The sequence below is a fragment of the Parus major genome, chromosome 3 (assembly GCF_001522545.3).
Source record: "Parus major isolate Abel chromosome 3, Parus_major1.1, whole genome shotgun sequence".
Lineage (NCBI taxonomy): Eukaryota > Metazoa > Chordata > Aves > Passeriformes > Paridae > Parus > Parus major.
In genome coordinates, this window is record NC_031770.1 from 90,116,788 (window position 1) to 90,137,733 (window position 20,946).

Consider the following 20,946-nt stretch of genomic DNA (forward strand, 5'->3'; position numbering starts at 1 on the left):
CTGAATTCCTTCCCCAAAAATAAACACAAGGATGCCATTGTAGAACTAGTATTTAGTGGTGGTCTTGCAAGTTTTACATACAGCTGGCAAAGGCAGGTTTTGAACATAAAGGTCCTCTGAGATTTAACACATCACTACAACTTTGGTGGCATTGCTACCAAGATATACTTCAGGTGCTTGTTTGCAGTACCTCTTTCCTGCCCCTGGGTCTATCCATACTCTGCCAGTGCTGTCAGACCAAGGCCTACTTGCCACAAATTCCTGGACAGAAGTGTGGTCCTACACACTAATGAACAACATTAACGAGCAGCAAAGGGTGCAGGTGCTCAGGGGTGAAAAGCTATTGCAATTCAACTGACCTGGTGATGTGTTGCATTGGAACAAGGACAGATCAATTCCAACACATTTCTGGCTGTATGGGAAAAAAAGACAAAGTTGTTTTCTTTCAGCTGACTGCTTCTCACACAAGTCCTTCCATTGGGGACTTAAAACCACCCTTGTAGCCTTTGTTTAAACAGTTCCAAATTACAAACATCAAAGTTCAGAAAAAATCGAACAAGCAGACAGGACAAAAAAGTTGAATGAGCATTGGCTCTTCTTATTTTAATGAAGAAATATTTCAAGTTAATATCAGTGCATATTTAGAAATAGCATGTGATACTCCCAATGCCAAATACATCAGCAAATTACAGTTTCAAAACTTCATAAATTAATGGCAAGGAAAAAAAATAAAAGATTAACATAGAGAATAAAGTTCAAAATAAACATCCTGTTTGTTTGCTGCACTGTGTCAATTATATTCCTGGTACTTAAACAGCAAGAGAGATCCAATATTTCATGTAATTAGGCTCTCCAAAATAGCAGTTACTTTCCTACAAATGAATTAAGCAGTTTGCATTTATTTTTGATGTATAATTAAATGTTATTCTTAGCTGTTACAAAGAAATTTAGTCATGTCAGAGTAACATCTTTTTCCATGACTGAAAAACCTCACGCTAACATAGGAACGTTGCCTTCTGGTTATACCCACTGGTAACAGTCAGCTGAGAATAGGAAGAACTACATGTAAGCACATTTGGCTGTTACATAAAATGGCTTGCTTTTTTTTTTTTTTTTTCACAGCCTCATAACAATACTGTTTTTCAACATTGTTCCCAGTCATTGTTTTTAAAATGGTTCATCAACATATCCTGAATCAATCACCGATATAAATAACTCTAGTGACAAAATCCATTATGGAAGGACACAGAACTGCAAACTGAAAATTGTACTGAATTTTAAGGTGGAACTGTAATTCCTCTGTAACATTCTATTAAAAAAAAAACAAACAAACCAAAACCAACCTCACACGGTAAAACCTTTACTTAACTGGCAATGGTGGAATCTGAAAAACTGAGATATAATTTTAAGAGATGTTTAACTGACAATGGACTCTAAAGCAAGACAAATCATACTGAAGCTAGAAAGAGATGCACATTTAAAGCTTGCAAGTGTGATATAAAAATATTCTCTAGGTTTTTAATTTTGATACAGGGAGTCCAATTCCCTAATGGAAGAAGATAAAATACATCTTCTTTCCTACCCCATTGCTGTACATACAGATTGTTCCCTTGAATCAGGAAATGGCTTTCCCCAACAAATATACCAGCCTTGGGAATCACAGACTTTCATAGGGTTTGTTGATTTTGCTTTTTAAAGTATATTTTCAAGCAGGTGAAATACTAATAGGATATGCATTCTGTTGACTATTATCTACTGTGCAAATCATATACATCAACCCCATAACTTCAACCTAAGTGCAGTCTGCATGGCCTAGAATGACTCAGAATCTAGTGTGACACTACAACACAGAGATGACTGCCAGCCTATGGAACACCAGACTAAATCAAGTTAGTGGGAAAGGCACACACTCCAGATTTAGCAGGAACACCTGAAGGTTCCTCATTGCCACTCCTGAAGTTACAGTGATTCTGTGCACTTCCCAAACGACAAGGTTTGCTTCCAGAAGATCGTGAGGTAACAGGAAACTTCTGCTTATGGCACGTACACATGGAAGAGTGTGAGTTCAGCTGAACACTCATGGTGAGAGGGGTAATGCAGACACAAGGGAGGCTACAAGGATTCTGGCCAGAAACAAAAACTTCACATTTCCTTACACTGCACACATTCCTTTTATGCACAAATACGAGGTGAGCAAAATAAGCTGTTTGCTTGGTACAATTTAATGTTTTGCATATGTAAAATAATCACCTAATACTGCAGTATAATCAAAAATCATGCACTAGATAAACAGAGCTTCTTCCCCATGAACAATAGTTCTCAGGAACATTGTATTCTGCTTCTGGTACCATCTCATGATTTGCCAGCTTACACAGTCCCTTTTAAAGAACACAGTATTTAGTGAAAACTGAAGAGCAAAATTAAAATTAAAAAAAAGTTCTTGATTATAGTTGCAATACAGCTGGGATAGATGCAACTGAGCTGCTGTAATGCACCACAGAGTAACAAAAATTCAACATGAATATCAGAAGAATAAATATATACCCTAAATTAATCTCTGTAAATACATTCACAGGTCCACATAAGACACCCTTATGCATAACTCATACTTCTTCAAATTTGCAGAGAGATAGATGTTAGTTCATGGGGAAAGCAATTTATCATATGACTCGGTTTATCTGTCATTATTCCAGCAAAAATCAGTAGCAAATTTGAAAATCTACATTTATTTTCCCCAGACCAACCACACAGAGGCTTAAGTCACAAAATCTATTATTTCCAATATTCGATCAATAAGGCTTTATTTACACTTTTTTTCTATAAAGTCAGGAAAAAAATTGGTGCAATGTGCAAGAAAAGACTGCACATTTCACTGATTGGAGACTAACATCTGCTTATGGTTTAATGCTAACCCAGAGGCAGCCAATTAAAGTTCCATATATCCATGTTTTTACATAGAGTTTCCTTCCAGATTCTGTCAGAAGCATACTAGCAGTCAGGCCACCTAAAAACAGCAAAGATGGCAAAGTTTTCTTGAGGCTTAGTTTGGAATGAACACTTTTCCCAGGGAACTTATTTCTTCTTTTAGAATCCTTTGCATCATAAAATTCTATTAGTAACCTACAAGCAGAGAAAAAGGAGATGGTCAAAATCAGACAGTAGCTTAAAACATTTTAAGTAGCCTTACTTTTATCCAGTAACTGCTTCTAACCAAACATTTTTAACGAAAGATCTCATAATATGTTCCTCTGTAACAAGTTCGAACAATGACTATGCCTTACAAATATGGTGCACGTCAAAATGCTCAACCTGAACCCTTGTAAGCATTAAGGCCATGTTTTCCTTGTGGACCAACTGCAACAGTGAATATAAAAGTTGACAAGAATCGCTTTCATTCAGTATTTAGCAGAAAAGCCCAGAGCACTGGACAATATTGTAGGACAAAACAATACACTGAGCACCAAAGGAGGAGGAAGAAATATCTTCATAAAATAAACTAATAAATAACAAAGGCTCACAACACACTGAATATATTGGAAGCTGAATATGCAAGAGTAAAATGCTACATCACCAGCTTAGTAGTAACATTTTTTCTCCTAGTTTTAAAAAACAGTAATAAATGTGTCTGGAAATCCTGAGATTTTGTTTTAACTATCTCTAAATTTGCCTTACAGACTGCTTTGCTCTCAGGAAAAATGTTCCAGTGAACAGGAGCTTACAATGACGCATGGATGATTCAGTTTTGTTCATCTTCACTAGATAACTAAAGTGACAGACACTGGACAGCCTTTTATTTTATGTATCAGCTTACCTTATCTATTTAAATTAAATTCAGACTTTTTATCTTTCAAAAGTAAAGAAAAGAAAAACTTTTTAGTGATCCTAACTGTCTAAGACACTTTAGTAACAGTGCCATGTTTACAAATAGTCATGTTAACTTCTATATGAATTCAAAGTTCTCAGGAGAAATGAATACATTTTTTACTTCCATGGAGTGTGAGACTGGTGGAACAATATTAAAGCAGAACAGAACTGAAGAACCAGGGAGATTTCTGTCTCACTCAAAGTGTGCAATGATTTAGAAAGTAAACAGGTTCAGCTCCCTTAAGCAGGACTTCAGACCTGGCAAATTAAACCATCATCTCTCAAACAATACTTAAATCCTATATTTAGGCACAAAGTCCTTCTGGAGAATAAGGTCCCCCAGGATCTGCTGTGTATACTCACTAGTGACCTTATCTGGTGATGCTGGAGGAAGCTAGGCACTTCTGCCACAATTCAAAAATGGACAAATGAAGCTTCTACTTCACCTATTTCCCCAGTGAAGGTAGGAATTTTGGGGTTAACTGTGTTTTTATCCAGTCGCTATCTGGATGAAAGATTCATAAACAATTTTGGCAGAAGAGATTAAATCAAGACCTGCCTCTCTATCACTCCAACTTAACACTGATTACAAGGGCAGAATCATACTGCTTTTTCTTGCTTGCCTAACACAGGCATCTTACATTCCTTCACAGGAATTAACTGAGAAGATGAATGGAGAGTATTCAGATGAATATGAGACTTGCCTGGAACTCACACTTCTTCAATCTAAAGAAGGTCAAAACCTGAGGAATCCCAGCCTCATGAGCAAAAGGTTTAACCACAAGGTTATTCTGTTCTGTTCTGTTCCTGTTCTGTTCTGTTCTGTTCTATTCTATTCTATGCTATGCTATGCTATGCTATTCATAGAAGTACCCCTCTTCAGAGAGCCCTACAGCTGGCACAGTTGGTAACACAGAAATCATGGGTATATTTGTTAATATAAAAGAAATAAGGCAGACTCTTGAAGCAGAAAGTTCTACATATTTCTACTCACTTATCCTTTATTTCAAAACGTTCATGAAGCCATCTTCTCATATACATCTGCTCTTCTGGAATGTCCTTCAGCTCAATTCGGTCAATGAAAATATGAACTCTTGGGCATTCCTTACAAAGAAACTCTAAGAAGAGAGCAAAACAACATGACTTAAGTTAAAAAAACTGAGTTATGAATACACAAAAAAATCTGACTCTAAGTGCCTTGGAAACCTAACTTCAGTGCTCAAAAACCTTCCCTCCTTATGTTTGGATCCCGAGCACTTCACTGAATTTTGAAACCATGTGGCCTACACACTTGAAATGGTGGATCACTATCATGTACAACATGGAAAAACTGTCCTAAAACACACCTTGCTAACTGTAAAAGGCTGTGCCTGAAAACATTACCCTCTATCTCAGCAGCAGTCCACTCATTCAATAGCGTCAGATGGAGTAATTTTGATGTCATAAAGTTATCCATGCTGCAATTTTGTTTAAAGCTAGTAATCCTCTTTGCTTGTCCTTTTTAAAATCTAAATTTTGTTTGCTGCTAGATAACAAAATTGGAATTACAGTGATTTCCCAAAGCACCTCCAGGAGAGAAAGTATGCTTCAGTTTAAGTAATAAGCTATAATTAAAAAGTATAATAGGGCAGAAGACTCAGAACAAAATGCTGCTTTCCAATTTGTATACCTTCATTTTTCTTCTGTCTCACAGAGCTCAAGATAGCTCTACTGCAGACTGCCTCCCCCCTTGCCCTCCACCCCTCCCCCATTTCCTCAGTTTCTCCCTAGACAAACTTACCAAGCAAGCATTAAGGGCAAACTAAATTCCATTACTCAAGAGGCCTTGTGGGATTTCTTACAACTAACAAGTGGTAAAAATGATTACTGTAATATACTGCATGTAGTAAATGTGACATCCTGTGCAGTGTGTATTGGTAACCATTTACATTTATCAGTAGCAAGGGGTACTGCAGTAACCACAGTACCCCTGGACTGAGATTTGCATGATGTGAGGATGGAAGTCCTCAGAAATTTAGATAGTCACCCCATTTTGAAAAGGGACCACAAGTGCCTTCCTACAATACATACAGGGAACAAATGTAACACAGGCTGGGTGGTCCCTTTAGGTTGTTGACATTTTTCAGAGAGCAGTGCAGATGCACAGAAGACTTTGACCCGTAACTGTAAGGGGTATCTGGAGGAATGAATGTGCAAATAAATTTTTACAGCATGTACATCTTTACTGTTGTCTGCCAAAGCAGATATCCCCCTATTGGTTTTTCATCTTTACAGGATTATTGATTTGTAAGGACTCTGCTGTAAAAACAGCCCTTATCACATACTAGAAATTGCCTTAAGGAATTTTAAAAGCCTGTTGATGCAAATGTGTGTGTATGCTTGCAGAGGGGGAGGTAAGGAGAAAAGATAAGGAGAACCCTAAGGCCTTGAGGCACTTGGATGCAGAAATCTGTAAGGTACTTTGTGTTTCTTCTGCCTGGACATCATGCACAGAGCCCTTCACCAAACCACAGCATAAAGGGAGCAACATGGCCCCGCACCATCAGCTGGAGAGCTGGATGCGTGCTCCATCCAGGCACAAGTCCATCTCTTGGCTATGGAGCAGCAAACACAGCTGTTGCCAAGAGGTTTCTGGTAGAACCTTCTCCTAGCTACAGCTATTAGATGGAAGTTAAGCATATAAGATGGCAAGTTAAGGACTCCAAGTACGGAATGATGGTAAATGTAGACATTTTCTTCAGATTTATGTTCAATGCTTTTACTAACCACATTTATTTATTTTTTTTTTTACTCTTGCTTTAATGTGAAGAAAGGATTTTGCAGGGCTGTTTCTCTAAGGATACTATCCAGGCCACTACATGAAGGTCACTGACTATATGAGCACCTAAAAGTGTACTATTAATATCTTAAAATGACAGATGTATTATCCATGTCTTAAATGCTTATAATGTTCATGATGTACAAATCCTCTTTTGAGTGGCATTACCTATTAAGTGGAACATTCTAACAATATGCAAAACTGTATCTAGAAAACAAATGCCTGGAAGCCAGATGATCTGGTCTTTTTCTGTACTGGACTCCTATAAAAAGCATCTATGGTATGCATATTCAGTTAGAGCTGAAGATCCAGCCTTAAGAGATATTTAAAACATTCTGTGAATCGTATAGTGTATGTTTTGCTTCATAGCACATGGGCTATTCTGCATAGGAACAAACAAGTCTTTACTGATAACTCAGTTATAAATTATTAAGGAAAACCATAAACCAATCAAAGCTCATGACATAAGTTTTTCAAAAGAAACACCTTTCCCCACTGAAGCTGAAGTGTAGCAATTCTACAATTCTATTTAGAATTGTACAAAATGATTATAGAACAAGGTAACAAAATCCCCTCTTCAAATATCTGAGTGTTGCTGCTGGCTTTCCACCTTAGGCCCAAGTTCCAATGCAAGCTGATTCTTACCACTTCCCACTATGATCTTCTTCAACCACTCTAAATTGAATCCCCATATGTCAAGATCCTTAACTTTGTCATTATTTCTCACTTTTGTGAATCCCAGTGCTTTCCCCAACAACCTCACCCTCCCTTTTTAGTTAGACTTAGTTCAGCCTCAGGGCTGTGTGATCTGCTACTTCAGGCTCTACCCCTGGGGAATGTCATGATTCCCACACATTGATTTGAAGTCTGTATCCAAAGCCTGGGTATTCAGGACATTTGCAGATGACACTGTAATGCATGCAGTCAACTAAGTCAGGTAATGACTAGTGTTTAATTATCCAATTCATGTCAATGTTTAATGCAACTAACCCAACTTTTTTTCCCCCAATCTACAGTGTCACAGCAATCACATAAGAACACCATTGGATAAGGATGACAATTGGATATTGGAGATTGATTGTGAGAAGAAACAGCTGGATTTTATCACCATGACCCCCATCAGTTTGTGGTGGTCCCATGACCCTTAATTTCACATTAGCTTAACTCCCAAAAGACTTATGTAATTAAGCTAAGAAACAAAATCTTATTGAAGCAATTTATTATGCGCAAATTACATCCAACTTCAGGAACACTAGCCCTTAAGGCCAACATCTGACAGGCTTTTCAGATTCCTAAACTTGCCAGAATTTGTTATAATTAACAGCAGGAACAAGCAAGCCTGAACTTTCCTTCAAGAGACAAAACAGAGATGCAAATCATGCATTACAAGCAAACATTATGTTGGGGACAGCATTAGTCAAGAACCCTGTACAATTTGGGTTAAATGAACACTAACAACTTGTGTGGGAGCCAAATGGACTGACTTTCATGAGGGAGATAATTTCCTAATAAACGTTCTATCTGTCTAAATAACAGATATAAGCACAGAATGTTTAAAATGCTTCCAGTGACCAAGCACAGCAGAAGGAAGAAATTGAAAATAATAAAGTGGATTGAGCATTTTTTGTTCTTGAGCTGTGACACTGTACCCCTCCTTCAGTGGAACAGGATTCACACTAACACAGGGCTTCAGAGGGGGAATAACTGCAGCACTGGGATTAACAAATGAGGTGCAACAGCCCCAGGAAAGGAACTGAATCCACACAATTTTTAACTGCAAACCAGTATCTGGGGCTCCTGCAAAATTCTACCAGTTCTCAACTCCTCACCTTCAAAAGCCAACTAATTCTCTTTGGAATTACCAGCATTACCAGGGAAACTGAGGGAGGAGAGAAGCTCTGAAACACTGACCTATCTGTAACTGAGAAAGGACAAACAACAATGGTTGTGGCCTCAGACTACTTTCCCCTTCTGCACCACATAAATTTATTCCACCACTCCAAATTATCTGCCTTGTCCCTTAAGAAAGTTGTGACAGCAGCGTTACACTTAAACAGATATTCCAGTTTTCAATTACTAATGAAGTCTATTTTTATATGCACTTTAAATATGGCATCAATAAAGTAGCTCAGATTTCAACCTCCTACACTGGCTCTTCTACTGCAATGTAGTTGTTGCTGAAGTCCTTCAAAATTAAGAATGGACAAACTGAGGCCTGACGTAGTTATGTCCACTTAAAGAGCCCCAAAGCCTCTCCTGTTTTAACAGATTTCAGTAACATTTGTGATAAATTGATAGGGATATCACAGGAAAATGAAATCTGAATAATGTGTATTTATTCTAAGTAACTAGCATTTCAAATGTGTAAAATTATGTCTCTTCAGTAAGAGAACATTATTGTGAGGTGTTGTTTGTATAGTTTTACAGGCAAAACCATGACAGCAGAGACATTCCTCTGAACTGCAGATACTTTCTTTATTAATTTCTTTCTTAATTTCTCAATTAATTTCTCTTGCATTAGTCTAGACTTCAGCATTCAGCTACCAAAGCAGTTTGTAAACTATCTCCTCTTCAAACAAAGAAATCCTGTCTCTCCCACTTCCATTTACTTTGTACACCAAATTAACAATCAAACAGCAAAACAAACATAAATTTAAGTGCTGTGTTGTTTCTCAGCTTCATGCTTTCCATCATCCCAAGCTGAGCTGACAGGAAACTATTTCGCGACCTGCTCTAACAAAATAAAGCAGCATTAGAGCAAAGCAGCATTAGACAGGAAAGCAAACATCCCAGGCCAGCGGAGGTTGATCACAGGAGTTGCCCCAGGCAGCAGTGGAGGAGCAGCACCAGTACCTGTGAGTACTGTGGATGTAGGGAAGTGTGGAAGGGATGCTGTGCAGCCCAGACTGAGGTTTGCAGCCAGGAAAGTAGCCTGCACTTGAGGAATAGAGCTCTCAGGAATACTGCCAATGCTTTGTGGAAGGACTTACATGCACACAGAGATCAGTGCCCCCATGCATGCACAAGGGGTACAGTGTAATGAGGATATGGCTCAGGAGATGGGGGATGTTTTGAAGTGAAAAATGGGATGCACCTGGATCATTATTAGGCCAAGGTGCTAGCCACAAAAACTGAAAATTAGAGACTGTTTCAACCGGCAGCTGGGCAAGACTGAAAGTCAGAAAAAGCAACTTGTTCAGATGGGTGTAACATGATGCAGATGTAGCTAAAATTCATTGTGAGGGAAAGATTCAGAAGTGCCTCTGTACCAACATGAGGAGCCTAAATACGAAGACATTATAAGAATTACTGTCACAAAGAGATCACTCCTTCCTGTAAAGCAGGCATCCAGGTGGGCTTGCAGGAGTGAGCAATGTTACCAGAGTACCAGGAATGACAGAAGAGAATGTACAAGTGAGAGTAGGGAACTGTGTATGAAAAATTATATAAGGTATAATAGCTTTATATAATAAAGAGACAAAAGCACAATAAAATCCTTGTGGATGGAGAATCCAGACTCCAGTAGAATATATATAAGATAAATAATTTAATTACTTCCAAGTAAGTAATAATAGTGAGCAGAAACTGTGAAGACAGATTGAGACCTGCAAGTTCAGGACTGACAGCTAGAGTGTGAGATCCCAGCTACCTTTATTTAACTGCATTGATACTTCAGCAGAATAAGCAGAGGAAAAAAATCCCAAATAAATCCAAACTAAGATGACCCAACCACTCGGACAAAAACAACAGGGGAAAAAAAAAATAATTTTCCTGGAAGATCTAGTAAGAAAACCCACAAGAAAAGATGCTATTCCTGGTACGGTCTTGCTCTGCAACCACAATACAATTAATTTCAGTGTTGTAGAGAAAGAATCCAGCACAGAAATGCAGAATTCTTTGGGGTTGGCCTCTTCTCCCAGGCAGCTAATGACAGGACAAGGGAAATGGCCTCAAGTTGCACCACAGAAGTTCAGGCTGGATAGATATTAGGAAAACTTTCTTCACTGAAAGAGTGGTCATGCATTGGAACAGGCTTGCCCAGGGAAGTGGTGAAGTTGTAATCCCTGGAAGTGTTCAAAAAATAAGCAGATGTGGCATTTTGTGATAAGGTTTAGTGGGTGTGGATGGTGTTTGGTTGAAGGTTGGACTTCATGATCCTGGAAGTCTCTTCCAACTTTAATGGTTCTATGAATGTACACAATAGGAGGGAAGACAAAGTGTCAAAACACCCTAAAGTATATAGTCCAAAGGAAAGCAACCTAGAGGTTATGAAAAAACTCACCAAATACCAAACCCCAGAAAAACATGTAATAGAAGCATGCATAAAACATGTGTAACACTGTAAAAGGAAAAGTCTGTGCGCGTCTGAAAATCATATGTATGACTTTAATGAAAAAATCAAGGTGTTTACTGTGATACCCCTACCTTCTTCTCCTCTTTGCAGAATGGAAAGTTCATCCAAGTAAGGAAAAGCCACAAAACTGCTCATGCCAAATGTGAGCATAAACTTAAGAGGACAAAAAATGAAGTTGAAAAAACGTAAAGGGTGATCTATTTTAACTTTTTTCAGTATATTAAAAGCAGTAAACTTGATAAGCCACTGGTAGGATTGCTGGATGACAAAAGTGTGAAGACCAGCGCTCACGGTCAAGTATAAGCCCTTGCAAGAGAAGAGAATGTATCTGCTTGCATCATTCTTTCTTGTTGAAAATGTTTGATTGCTACACCCACTGCATTCTTTGTACCAGATCATTCAAAGGAACTAGATCAATAAGTTAACAGACAGAAAATATTAGACTAAATATAAACAAACAAGTCAGATATCAGGAAGTCACCAAGACCAGACAGCATTCATCCAGAAGCTCTCAAATGTGGAATTTAAAAACAAAGATGTGTAACCTATCATCACAAACAGCCATTGTACCAGAAAAATGGGGACTTTCCCTTCTACAAACAAGGACTTTAAGAGATGATGCTGGGAAATACAGAAATACAGACCAGAGTCTTACATCACTGGGTAAGATAACAGGTCTGTAATAAAATCACTGAGCACACAGATAATCATAGTCTGTTGAAAAAGGTTTGGTGTGGATTCTGTGAAGGGAAATCCTATCCCCACCAGCTTGCTGGATTTCTACAAGTGTCAAGGACCAGGCAGATAAAGGGGATTCACTGGACATGATATTTTTGAATTTTCATAAAGCCTATGATAAGGTTTCACACTGAAGGCTATTAAAGAAATTAAGCTGCCACAGGATTAGAGGAAATCATGTTTTATAGACCAAAAGCTGCTTAAAGGAGAGGAAGCAAATGGAAGGACTTAGGGAGGGAAAAGACTTGGTGACTGGGGTCCTCTGAGGATTGGTGCCAGGACTGGCTTAACTCTGTCTCATGACTGATGAGTTGAAGAAGGGAGCAAACTGTGAATGCTCCAGTTTTTCACATCTCTTTCAGAAGACCCTGAGCTCTTTTGGGTAGTCAAACGTTGGCTGAACTTCAAAAAGCCCTCAAAGCTGAACAAACAGGGCGAAAATGTGGCAGCCAAGCTTCTGTGTAAACAAACATGGGGAAAAAAAATAACTGAAACCCTGATTACATGATGCTTAACTTGGAATTGGTGATTACAATCTGGGAGTTGCTGACCCTTCCCTAAAACCATCCTCTCAGCAGCAGCCCCAAATCCCCCAAATACTGGGCAGCTTGAGGAAGGACATCAAGAACAAGGCAAAGAGAGTCACTCTACAGATAAAGATTATGAATTCACATTTTAAATAGTATGTGCACTTCTGGTCTCTGCATCTGAAGGAGGATGTAGTGGACTCAGAGAAGGCCACAGGAAAGACCAACTATAACATTTAAGGAGGAAAAGTACCTCCATTACAAACAAGGAGACATTAAAAAGGCCGAATTTTCAGTTTGGAGATGGGAAGCAGAGGGAAAGATACAACAACTTAAAAAAAAAAATCCTGAAGATGGCAGATAAGGACTACAGCTCCACAAGTCCTGCAAATTCAAGGGTAAATAATCACTTGCCTGTATCTTCCTGAAGATGCTGATCTAAAGTATCTCTTAGAATTCCTATTATTAGAAGATGGTATCTATAGTTCACTATACTGATATTAGCAATGGAGAGCAGCATAGTGTCATGTAAGTTGTCTTGCTGTTCCAAGATGGTCTCTGATGAAGACCCACAGTACTTGTACATTATAGCTCACTGAAATCATCTTTGAGTGGCTTTAATCTGTTATTCTAACAGAAGCACTCTGGCCTTTGTACTACTCTGTAACAATATGTGAATACTTTATGTTGGCTGAGTTAGCAGGAGGTTTCCTACAAAAGCATAGCAGTTTTGATCAATATGCTGCCAGGAACAGAACGTGGACAGAACATGAATCAGGTCAGGTCTGTGGATTACATCTAGAGGGTATCCCACTTCTGGTGACTGAAAATGAGCAAATTCAGGAGATACCTGTGTCTTCCCTGGAACATTTTTAAAGTTTTAGAAGTAAAAAAAAAAGCAAAAAAAAAAAAAAAAAAAAAAAAGCATTTAAGAAAAAAAGGCTATAAAAGATACAAGGAGTGGACCAGCTCAAAACTACGTGCTCTATAGCAAAAAACCAGGATCTGTTAGGAACTGTGCCAGTACTGCTAGTATTGATGTTTTTGCCTTTCTTTCAGACAGTCTGTTTTTATAAACAGAGAACAGCACCACAGAGTAGAAGAAAAGGACTGTGATGAATAAAAACCCCAAAAATAAACACAGTCTCTCAAAACAGCAACATATTTTGGCCAAAGCTGACAGTGTGAAGAAGTTCAAGTTGTTTTTGTTATCCTCAGGGTTTAGATACACTTTTGCATAAAGATCAGGAGTTCCTTGAGCCTTTGTAAATAAATGGCTGCTTGAGGAGTGGAATGCTTCCTCTCACATGTGCAGGAGGTCCAGGGTACAGGGTAATTTTATGAAACTCCAGTGTAAATACTTTCAAGAGCCTCTTGTGTAGCAGAGGTTTCCTGATGACCATGTGTTTTCAGAGCACAATTTCCCAAAGGGAAGCTACAGATGCACTACAGATGCTTACCTTCAGCAAGAGCTGCTTGGGAATAACTGAGATGCACAATAATCTGGTTTACAATCAGAGGAACACATGCCTGGGGCTTGGAAGGAGCTGCAGAGCATCATTACGCCCACCAAGGGGGTGTGAGCACACAGATACAGTGCCCACAGGTGTCTGTGATTTGGGAAAAGTTAGACACATTTAGGGTTTCCTGAATCTTGCATTCTTCCTTAGGCATCCAAGATTGGCTGATGGTGGAGACAAGAAACTGAGCTACAAGAATTCCAAACATAGTTGACATCTTTATTCCTTGTTTTCAGATGGATAAAGAAGCAGAGGTGCTACTCATGTGCAGACTGACCTTCATTTTCTCTGCTGAACTACATCAAGGCTTTCATACACTCCCATAAACTGATGCTGCTCTTTGGTGACATGTGGTTTTTGACCAGAGGTACAATGTTTAATGCTTTCAGTACGAAAATACTTTGCATTTACCCAGACTATTCTTATCTGCACAATATTGATACATAGGCTCACATCTGTACTGAAAGTGCCACTACACATAAGTCATCCCTAAATTAACAGACAGGTTTTCATGGTACTCAAACTACTTCTAGTAAGGAATCACAGGTGGTCTAAAATGACAGCTCTAGTCCTACAAAGGACAAGTAAAAATGCCTTCAATTAAAACAGAATGATAGTTTTCCTTGTGGTACCTGGTGAAATCATGTTATTAAAAAAGCTTTAATATTTTGCACAAAATAAAACTAGGGTTTTCCTTGAAAAGAAAAGTGTTTTACAGTATATCACAGAATTGAAGAATTCTTAGGGTTTGAAGGGACCTCTGGAGATCATCTAGTCCAAACCCCACAGAACTATGCTGCCAGCTAGTGTTGTTATCAAAATTCCTCCAAACATCTCAATGTAAATTTTACATATGGAAATATGAAAAGTAATTAGTACTTAGACTCTGCTTGAACAGATGCAGAATGACAAGTTTTTGATGTGAGGCTTACTGTACATGCTAAAACGCCATCCTACACATGATACAAATTTCACCAGTGCTAATGTCCAGCCTGAGGTCTTATCTACATATTTGCTTTGGTTACTCAAAAACAAGTGACATTTACTCTTCAATATTCTTTCATGCAATAGAAAATGACAGCTAGCATAACTATAAAACTTACTTTGGACTGTTTCATAGTTCTGTTAATGTTTATCAGCTTAATAATTTAGCTTTTTAATTCTTTCAACACATCTGTAACCATGTGCTTGTTACCATTCTTTGGACCTTGAGACACAATGGATGTGAACACATCTGGGTCACAGTCCAGACTGAGACTATTTTCTATTGCTCCAGTTTCTTTTCTATAGTCTTGTACTTCCCTGTGTAACTGGGTCCTAGAAAAAGTGCAAGCTTTTGCAAAAGTGTATTTTCCCTGAGGGAAGTTAGGCCAGTCTGACCTCCTCAGATTATACTGATCAAAGTAATGTACAGATTTTCAGAAATGCACAGATACACAGGCTTTTTAAAAAGTGTTTGTTCTGGAACTGATATACAGCAGAGTCAATAACTCTCAAGAATTCCTCTGACTTCTTTAAGACAGATTCTATATGTACTTGCTATTTTTATTCAGTGTTTATCATTGTCACATGCTGCTATTTCACACACTCTTTCATCTACCATGGCCAGATAAATACCATCTGGATACGCTAATGCCTTCAGGCAGAATAATAAAGATGTAGATGTGTACATAATGCCCTTTCAGGTGCAAGAATGATAACAGTTCCCATGTCCCATGAGACCTGCCCCTTAACACCAGACAAAGCTGGATGTGAATGCTTAGCACATTTATTCAGACGGGGGAAAACTACGTTCTCATCCTTTCTTCCCAAACTTATTTCTGCTTTTCACTTGATGACAGTGTAGTAAAACAGTATCAAAAAATTCAGCACAAGTATCTCCTCCTTTTCCCTTCTAAATAGCTCTTCCAGACTTCAGTACCTGAGATGTCCTTCAGCTGTGCTGCAGTGCCCATATGATTATTTGCCTCTTATTCTAATGACCACAAATAAATACACCTAGCAGCGTGGTCCTTCCCAAGCAAGACCACAATGTTCTGTCATTAATGACCTGGACAAGCCATCTTCAGGAGTAGAGAGAGGGGAGAAACCTGTGGGAAATTGCTATTCTTTAGAAAGGCTGCCATGTACCAGATAAACTTCCACTGCAAATGTACCAAGATCCAAACTTGTAATAAAGGGAATGAATAAATGGTAGGAAAAAAATTCCATCCATTGGTTACAACCGGATGTGAAGAAACAGCAGAAAGCAGCATCCCTGTGTAAAGCTAATCTAATCTAGTTCACTGTTGAAGACTAATCAAATCTGGTATCTTCTAAAACAAACCTACACTGGAAAGTATGCTAAAAAAATATGAACATGCATAAGTAGTGACAAAAAACTCAACACTTTCAAGTATATCCTTGAAAGGATATGCAACAATAATTTGCCTGCTCTAAAATGGCACCATGTTATATCAGGTATGTCTGACATTCGCTGTTCTTATGGTGAAATGTTTATTTTCCAGCTGCTAGTATACTATGCTGTGTTTTATTCCTATTGAGCAAATCAATGGTATATTTAAGATTGCTGGACTTAAAAAAAAATTTTTTAAATGAATTTTGCTAAGAAATTCTATTTAGACAAAAAGTTGCATACTACAAAATTTAAAAAGCAATTCACTTTTTTTTCAGAATTTTTTTCACATTCATATTTTGCTAACACAATTTTTCAGATGAAGTGTGCTAGTACTCTTCATAGTCACTAAAATGTTCTTTTTAACTCACTTTGTTTACTACTCACTTTGTTTACTACTGAAGACAACAGCCAAGAGCTGAAAATATCCTAGGTAAGTATAGGTTTTTCCTGAAATGGCACTGTCTCTTCTGAGGAACTGAGGTTTATAGAACTGAAAGCAAAATGCATTTCAAGAAACACTGTATCTGTGTGGAATTCAGATTTCATTCACATGGGAAATATCATAGTATGGGAAATAAAGTCCTCAAGTAAAGTTGTGTTTATCAGAAGTTTATTTTCCATGCAATAAATTTCAATCAGTATTGCTAGATTGAAAAAGACATGTCAACCTTATCTTTTAAAAATTACCAGGATTGCACTGCCATTTTATTCCGATGAGAATGAAAAACAAAATTCTCAACCAGCACTGACACAAATATGAAACATTCATATGAAATAAGACATCCTTTTCATGTGTGCATAACTCATTTTAGCACTGTGAAAGAGAAATAATGCTAAAAAATGTCAAATGCAGAAGTATGCCTAATTCAATTCTTGTTATATGCCTGACAGACCAGTTGCTGGACTTCTGCATAACAAATGGTGAAATGATCTTGATCTCTTAGAACAGAAATTGTTTGTCTGTCATTTTGTGTCTGAAGAGCCTAAAAGAATGACAATTACATTCCACACTGTAATTCATAAAGTGCTCTTAATCTACATAATTTATATTATATGGAATACATGTGACTGACACAATAGCATGGAAGGTGATGTTGATCTATCATGGATATATCATTTATCTGCTCTGTAAGGGGTAACAGCTGGTTGGCTGCACTTCATTCTGTATTACTGCCTTGTTTTTACCCCAAGGCTGAGCCAGCAATTACCCCATCCCTAATAGTAAGCCTGACTGAAAGATACGCCTGGACTGCTGCCATGGAGGCTTCAAAAGGCTGGATGTGGAGTGGCCACCCCAAAGCATCTGATTCCTGCTTGACACCAACACAAAAAACAAATTCAGCTTTTTGGTTCCCCTTCCATATTAATATCATGCTTCATGCAAACTATAAGGTTCAATAGGTGAAGAGGTCTTGTAAGGAATTTGAACATTTGCCATCTTATCATTAGGTAATGACATTTTAATAGTTTAATTAACCATTAGGCAGTGAGAAGTTCAGCATGAGAATGGCTGAAACTGCCTAGCAATTAAGTCATGAAACAAGATATGCTGCAGGGAAGGAGAAACATTTGTTTTGAAGGGGATCTTAGAAAGGGGTTGGGTGATGGGACAAGAAGGAGGCTGCTCAGTCTCCAAAGGTACTGTAAAAAGGTCAGAAGGCATTTAGAAAAAATAAAATAACTTTAAATCATAAAAAGAACTTTTGACATATAAAGTGCCCATTAAGAACAAAATGTACATAAAATAGAACCATCCTAAGACATTACAGTACAATACAAGTGTTGAGTTATTATACCGCGTTGACAGTTTTGTTTCTCACCTTTCCAAAAGAATTTCAAACAGGGTGAAAATGTAAAAATAGACAATTCCAGAACCTCTAATCAACTAGCACCTGGGAAGCAGTGCATGTGACTCAAGGAGTTACACCTGCTAATGAAGTGACATGGAAACAGCTGCACTACAAACTATTTTTAGCAGCAGAAGGAACAAGTCCCAGTGACACTGGGTGAGCTGAGGAGCAGAGAGTTAGAGCAGCTCCCTGCAGGTCCGTCAGTCGACACTGATCCCCTGCCCAAAACTCTGGAGAGCTCTGTGCAACTACTGTAGCTGCTTTTTCCCTGCTTGGTATCAGTAGTGAAAAAGACTCAAAAGTGCCACTTTGAGCCAACCAGCAACAGACAGGCACAGATACAGCTCAGCAGCTACAAATGGAAAGAAAGATGATCTCTGGCACTCCAGTAACAGTCCAGGCAAATTATTTACTTAAGAATAAATTATCTGTCCACCACCAAGCATAATAAACAGCAAACCCTGAAGCTCTCTGTCCCTGAGTTTTCCCCAACAGAAACTCCAGAACATGTTTTCTAGTTAGATTACTCAGGGAACGTAAAACCAATTTATCTGATTTTCTTAAGGTCTTGTAGGTGGTTTAAAATACTAAAACAAGTGAAGTCCACTTGCATAAAATGTTGTTGAGTGTTAGTAAGATTACTGGCTGTGTGCAGCAATTTGAAAAATTGTCAGTAAAATACTACTGCTATGCATTTTCCCTTTAAAATATATGCACTTCAGCAATTAGATGTACATATTTACAGCTACACGTATGTAGCACAGCAGAGGAAGAGAGAGAATTTAAGATGATGCAAAATCCCAGTGCTAAAAGAAACATGAAGGTAAATGGAATCTGCTACCTATGGCTCCAAGTTCCCTTTGACTGCAAAGGGCACTTATATTTAGAATTAATTGGAGTAGGGAAGCAGAGGGCAGGAGTGTCACAGGTAACTCCTGTAAAGCCCAGTGACTAGAACAATGCCCTACCAGGGGGCTGTAGGATGGCTGAAGTGCTGAGGAGATTATCTTCAGAGCATTTCAAAGCACCTGAAGTTGGTTCTGTATATGAACAAACATATGGCTACAGCATGCCACATAGGCCTCAACTCACCTGTCATAGATGGTGCCAGTTTTCTTTGCCCTTTGTGGTCCACAGTACCTTCATAAGCCACAGTCACATCGTACACTGCATCCAGATAGTCTTTCATTGTGTCAATGGCTACATGAGTTGCCTTCACCCGTGGAGTCAGCACATGCTTTAATATAGCAAGTCCTACAGGGAAAACAAAAAAATTATTACAGTGTTTGAAAGTAAACTGGACTACATTCACAAAAAGAACACCATGCCAAAGAATGTCAGCATCTCCATTCAAAATCACAGGAGGTTTATTTTCAATCTCAATTCTCAGTTGAGAGAGTGTAAGCATAAGCATGTGTACTCACTGCTTATGCTCTACTGAATATACGTAGAAATAGAAATCCTAAAGGACATTAACAATAGGAAGGCTGCTCAGTAAGAGGGCCCTTTTTACAACTTCTCACTAGAAGCAGTGATAGTTTTAATGTGGCTCATGAGTGATGGAACTGCTTGTGTGTGTCTTCACTGCTTGTGTGTGTCCAACTGAGGCTAAAAAAAGAGAAAATTATATGAGAAATACTAAACACACAGAGCATCACCTCTTGAAATTCTGTATCAGAAACATTTGACAGATAATCACAGAGAATTTTAAGCACACCTAGTGGTCATCCAACATTTTACTTCCCAAGAACAAACCAATTTAGTGAACATACTGCATCTTAACCTATTTACTATCTCAGAAGAAAACTTAGCAGCAATGGCAGAAAATACAGCACCAAGAACCAAAACCAAGGGGGGAAATCTGTGCTTCCCTGCAAACAACCTGTTACAATTGACTTGGCTACTGACAAACTCATAGTGACAGGAATCAACTTTTGTCTTTAACTTTTCCAGGGCAAGCTACAGAGATTGGTATGTCAAGGACACAAGAACATCAGATTTCACATCACTCCACATGTCTTAACAACAGTACTTCATATCCATGTTTACTTCAGTTGACCACTTCCACTTAAAGCATACTTAAAACACTGGGCTCTAAAGTATAAATCTGGTTCTGTTTCCAGAAATTTAATACACAACGACTTTAAAAATTAAAACAAGCAAACAAATAAGCCCAAACCCAAAACCTTTTCTTGACCTGAACACAGCTCTTCCATATTTACCTGAAAGGGCTTCTAGAAAAAAAAACAAACATGCTATGCAAAATTTTTTACTATTTTTCTATGCATATCTTTCTCACAGAGAAGTATCATAATAAAATTGTGGGTTTTAGTTTCTAGCCTATTTGTCAATGTCTTACTCTTCATTCATTATAAAAGAACCATCCATTGGTGAATCCACTGGTTCCTGGTGGGTGAACAGAAAAATTTTCTAAACCAAAGTATTGTAGTATTGCTTTTGATACCCTTCTGCTTGAAAAATCAATTCAAAAGATTATATATTATGTCCTGATTTTGCACTGAACTCCCTTGCTGTGTAAAACATACTTTGATCTAAAATGATGAAAATATCTAGTGAACACTGTAAGATAATGCTAGTTTCTACACCACTCCAACATCCTTATGAGTTGAAAATTTCAATATAAATTACTGTCTTGATTTCTTAATATTTGTTAAGAATCTCCTTGTCTGAATGCAAAGATAAAAAGCTATTTATCAGCACTCCTTCTGAAGCCATTGTTCCATGCCTTACCGGCAACAGTGATAACTGTCTATGCAAAATGTTATATGGATGTAAATATTTTGAAGCATAACATACTGGTAGTGTTTTCTTAGCTTGTGAACTGTTACATCAAACAGCTAATTATGTTATGTTTCA

The 20,946-nt window shown here is 38.1% G+C and overlaps 1 protein-coding gene across 1 annotated transcript in view; it reads right to left on the reverse strand.

Moving 5' to 3' along the window:
• Positions 1-573: 573 nt before the first annotated feature.
• Positions 574-20,946, reverse strand: part of AGPAT5 (1-acylglycerol-3-phosphate O-acyltransferase 5) — a 55,663-nt gene continuing 35,290 nt past the window's right edge. Inside the window, exons 6-8 of the mRNA XM_015622044.1 lie at positions 19,162-19,323; positions 4,859-4,982; positions 574-3,120 (exon numbers count right to left, since the gene is read on the reverse strand). Of these exons, the coding sequence (XP_015477530.1) occupies positions 2,895-3,120; positions 4,859-4,982; positions 19,162-19,323 (512 nt within the window). The 3' untranslated portion in view covers positions 574-2,894. The remainder of the gene's footprint in view (positions 3,121-4,858; positions 4,983-19,161; positions 19,324-20,946) is intronic.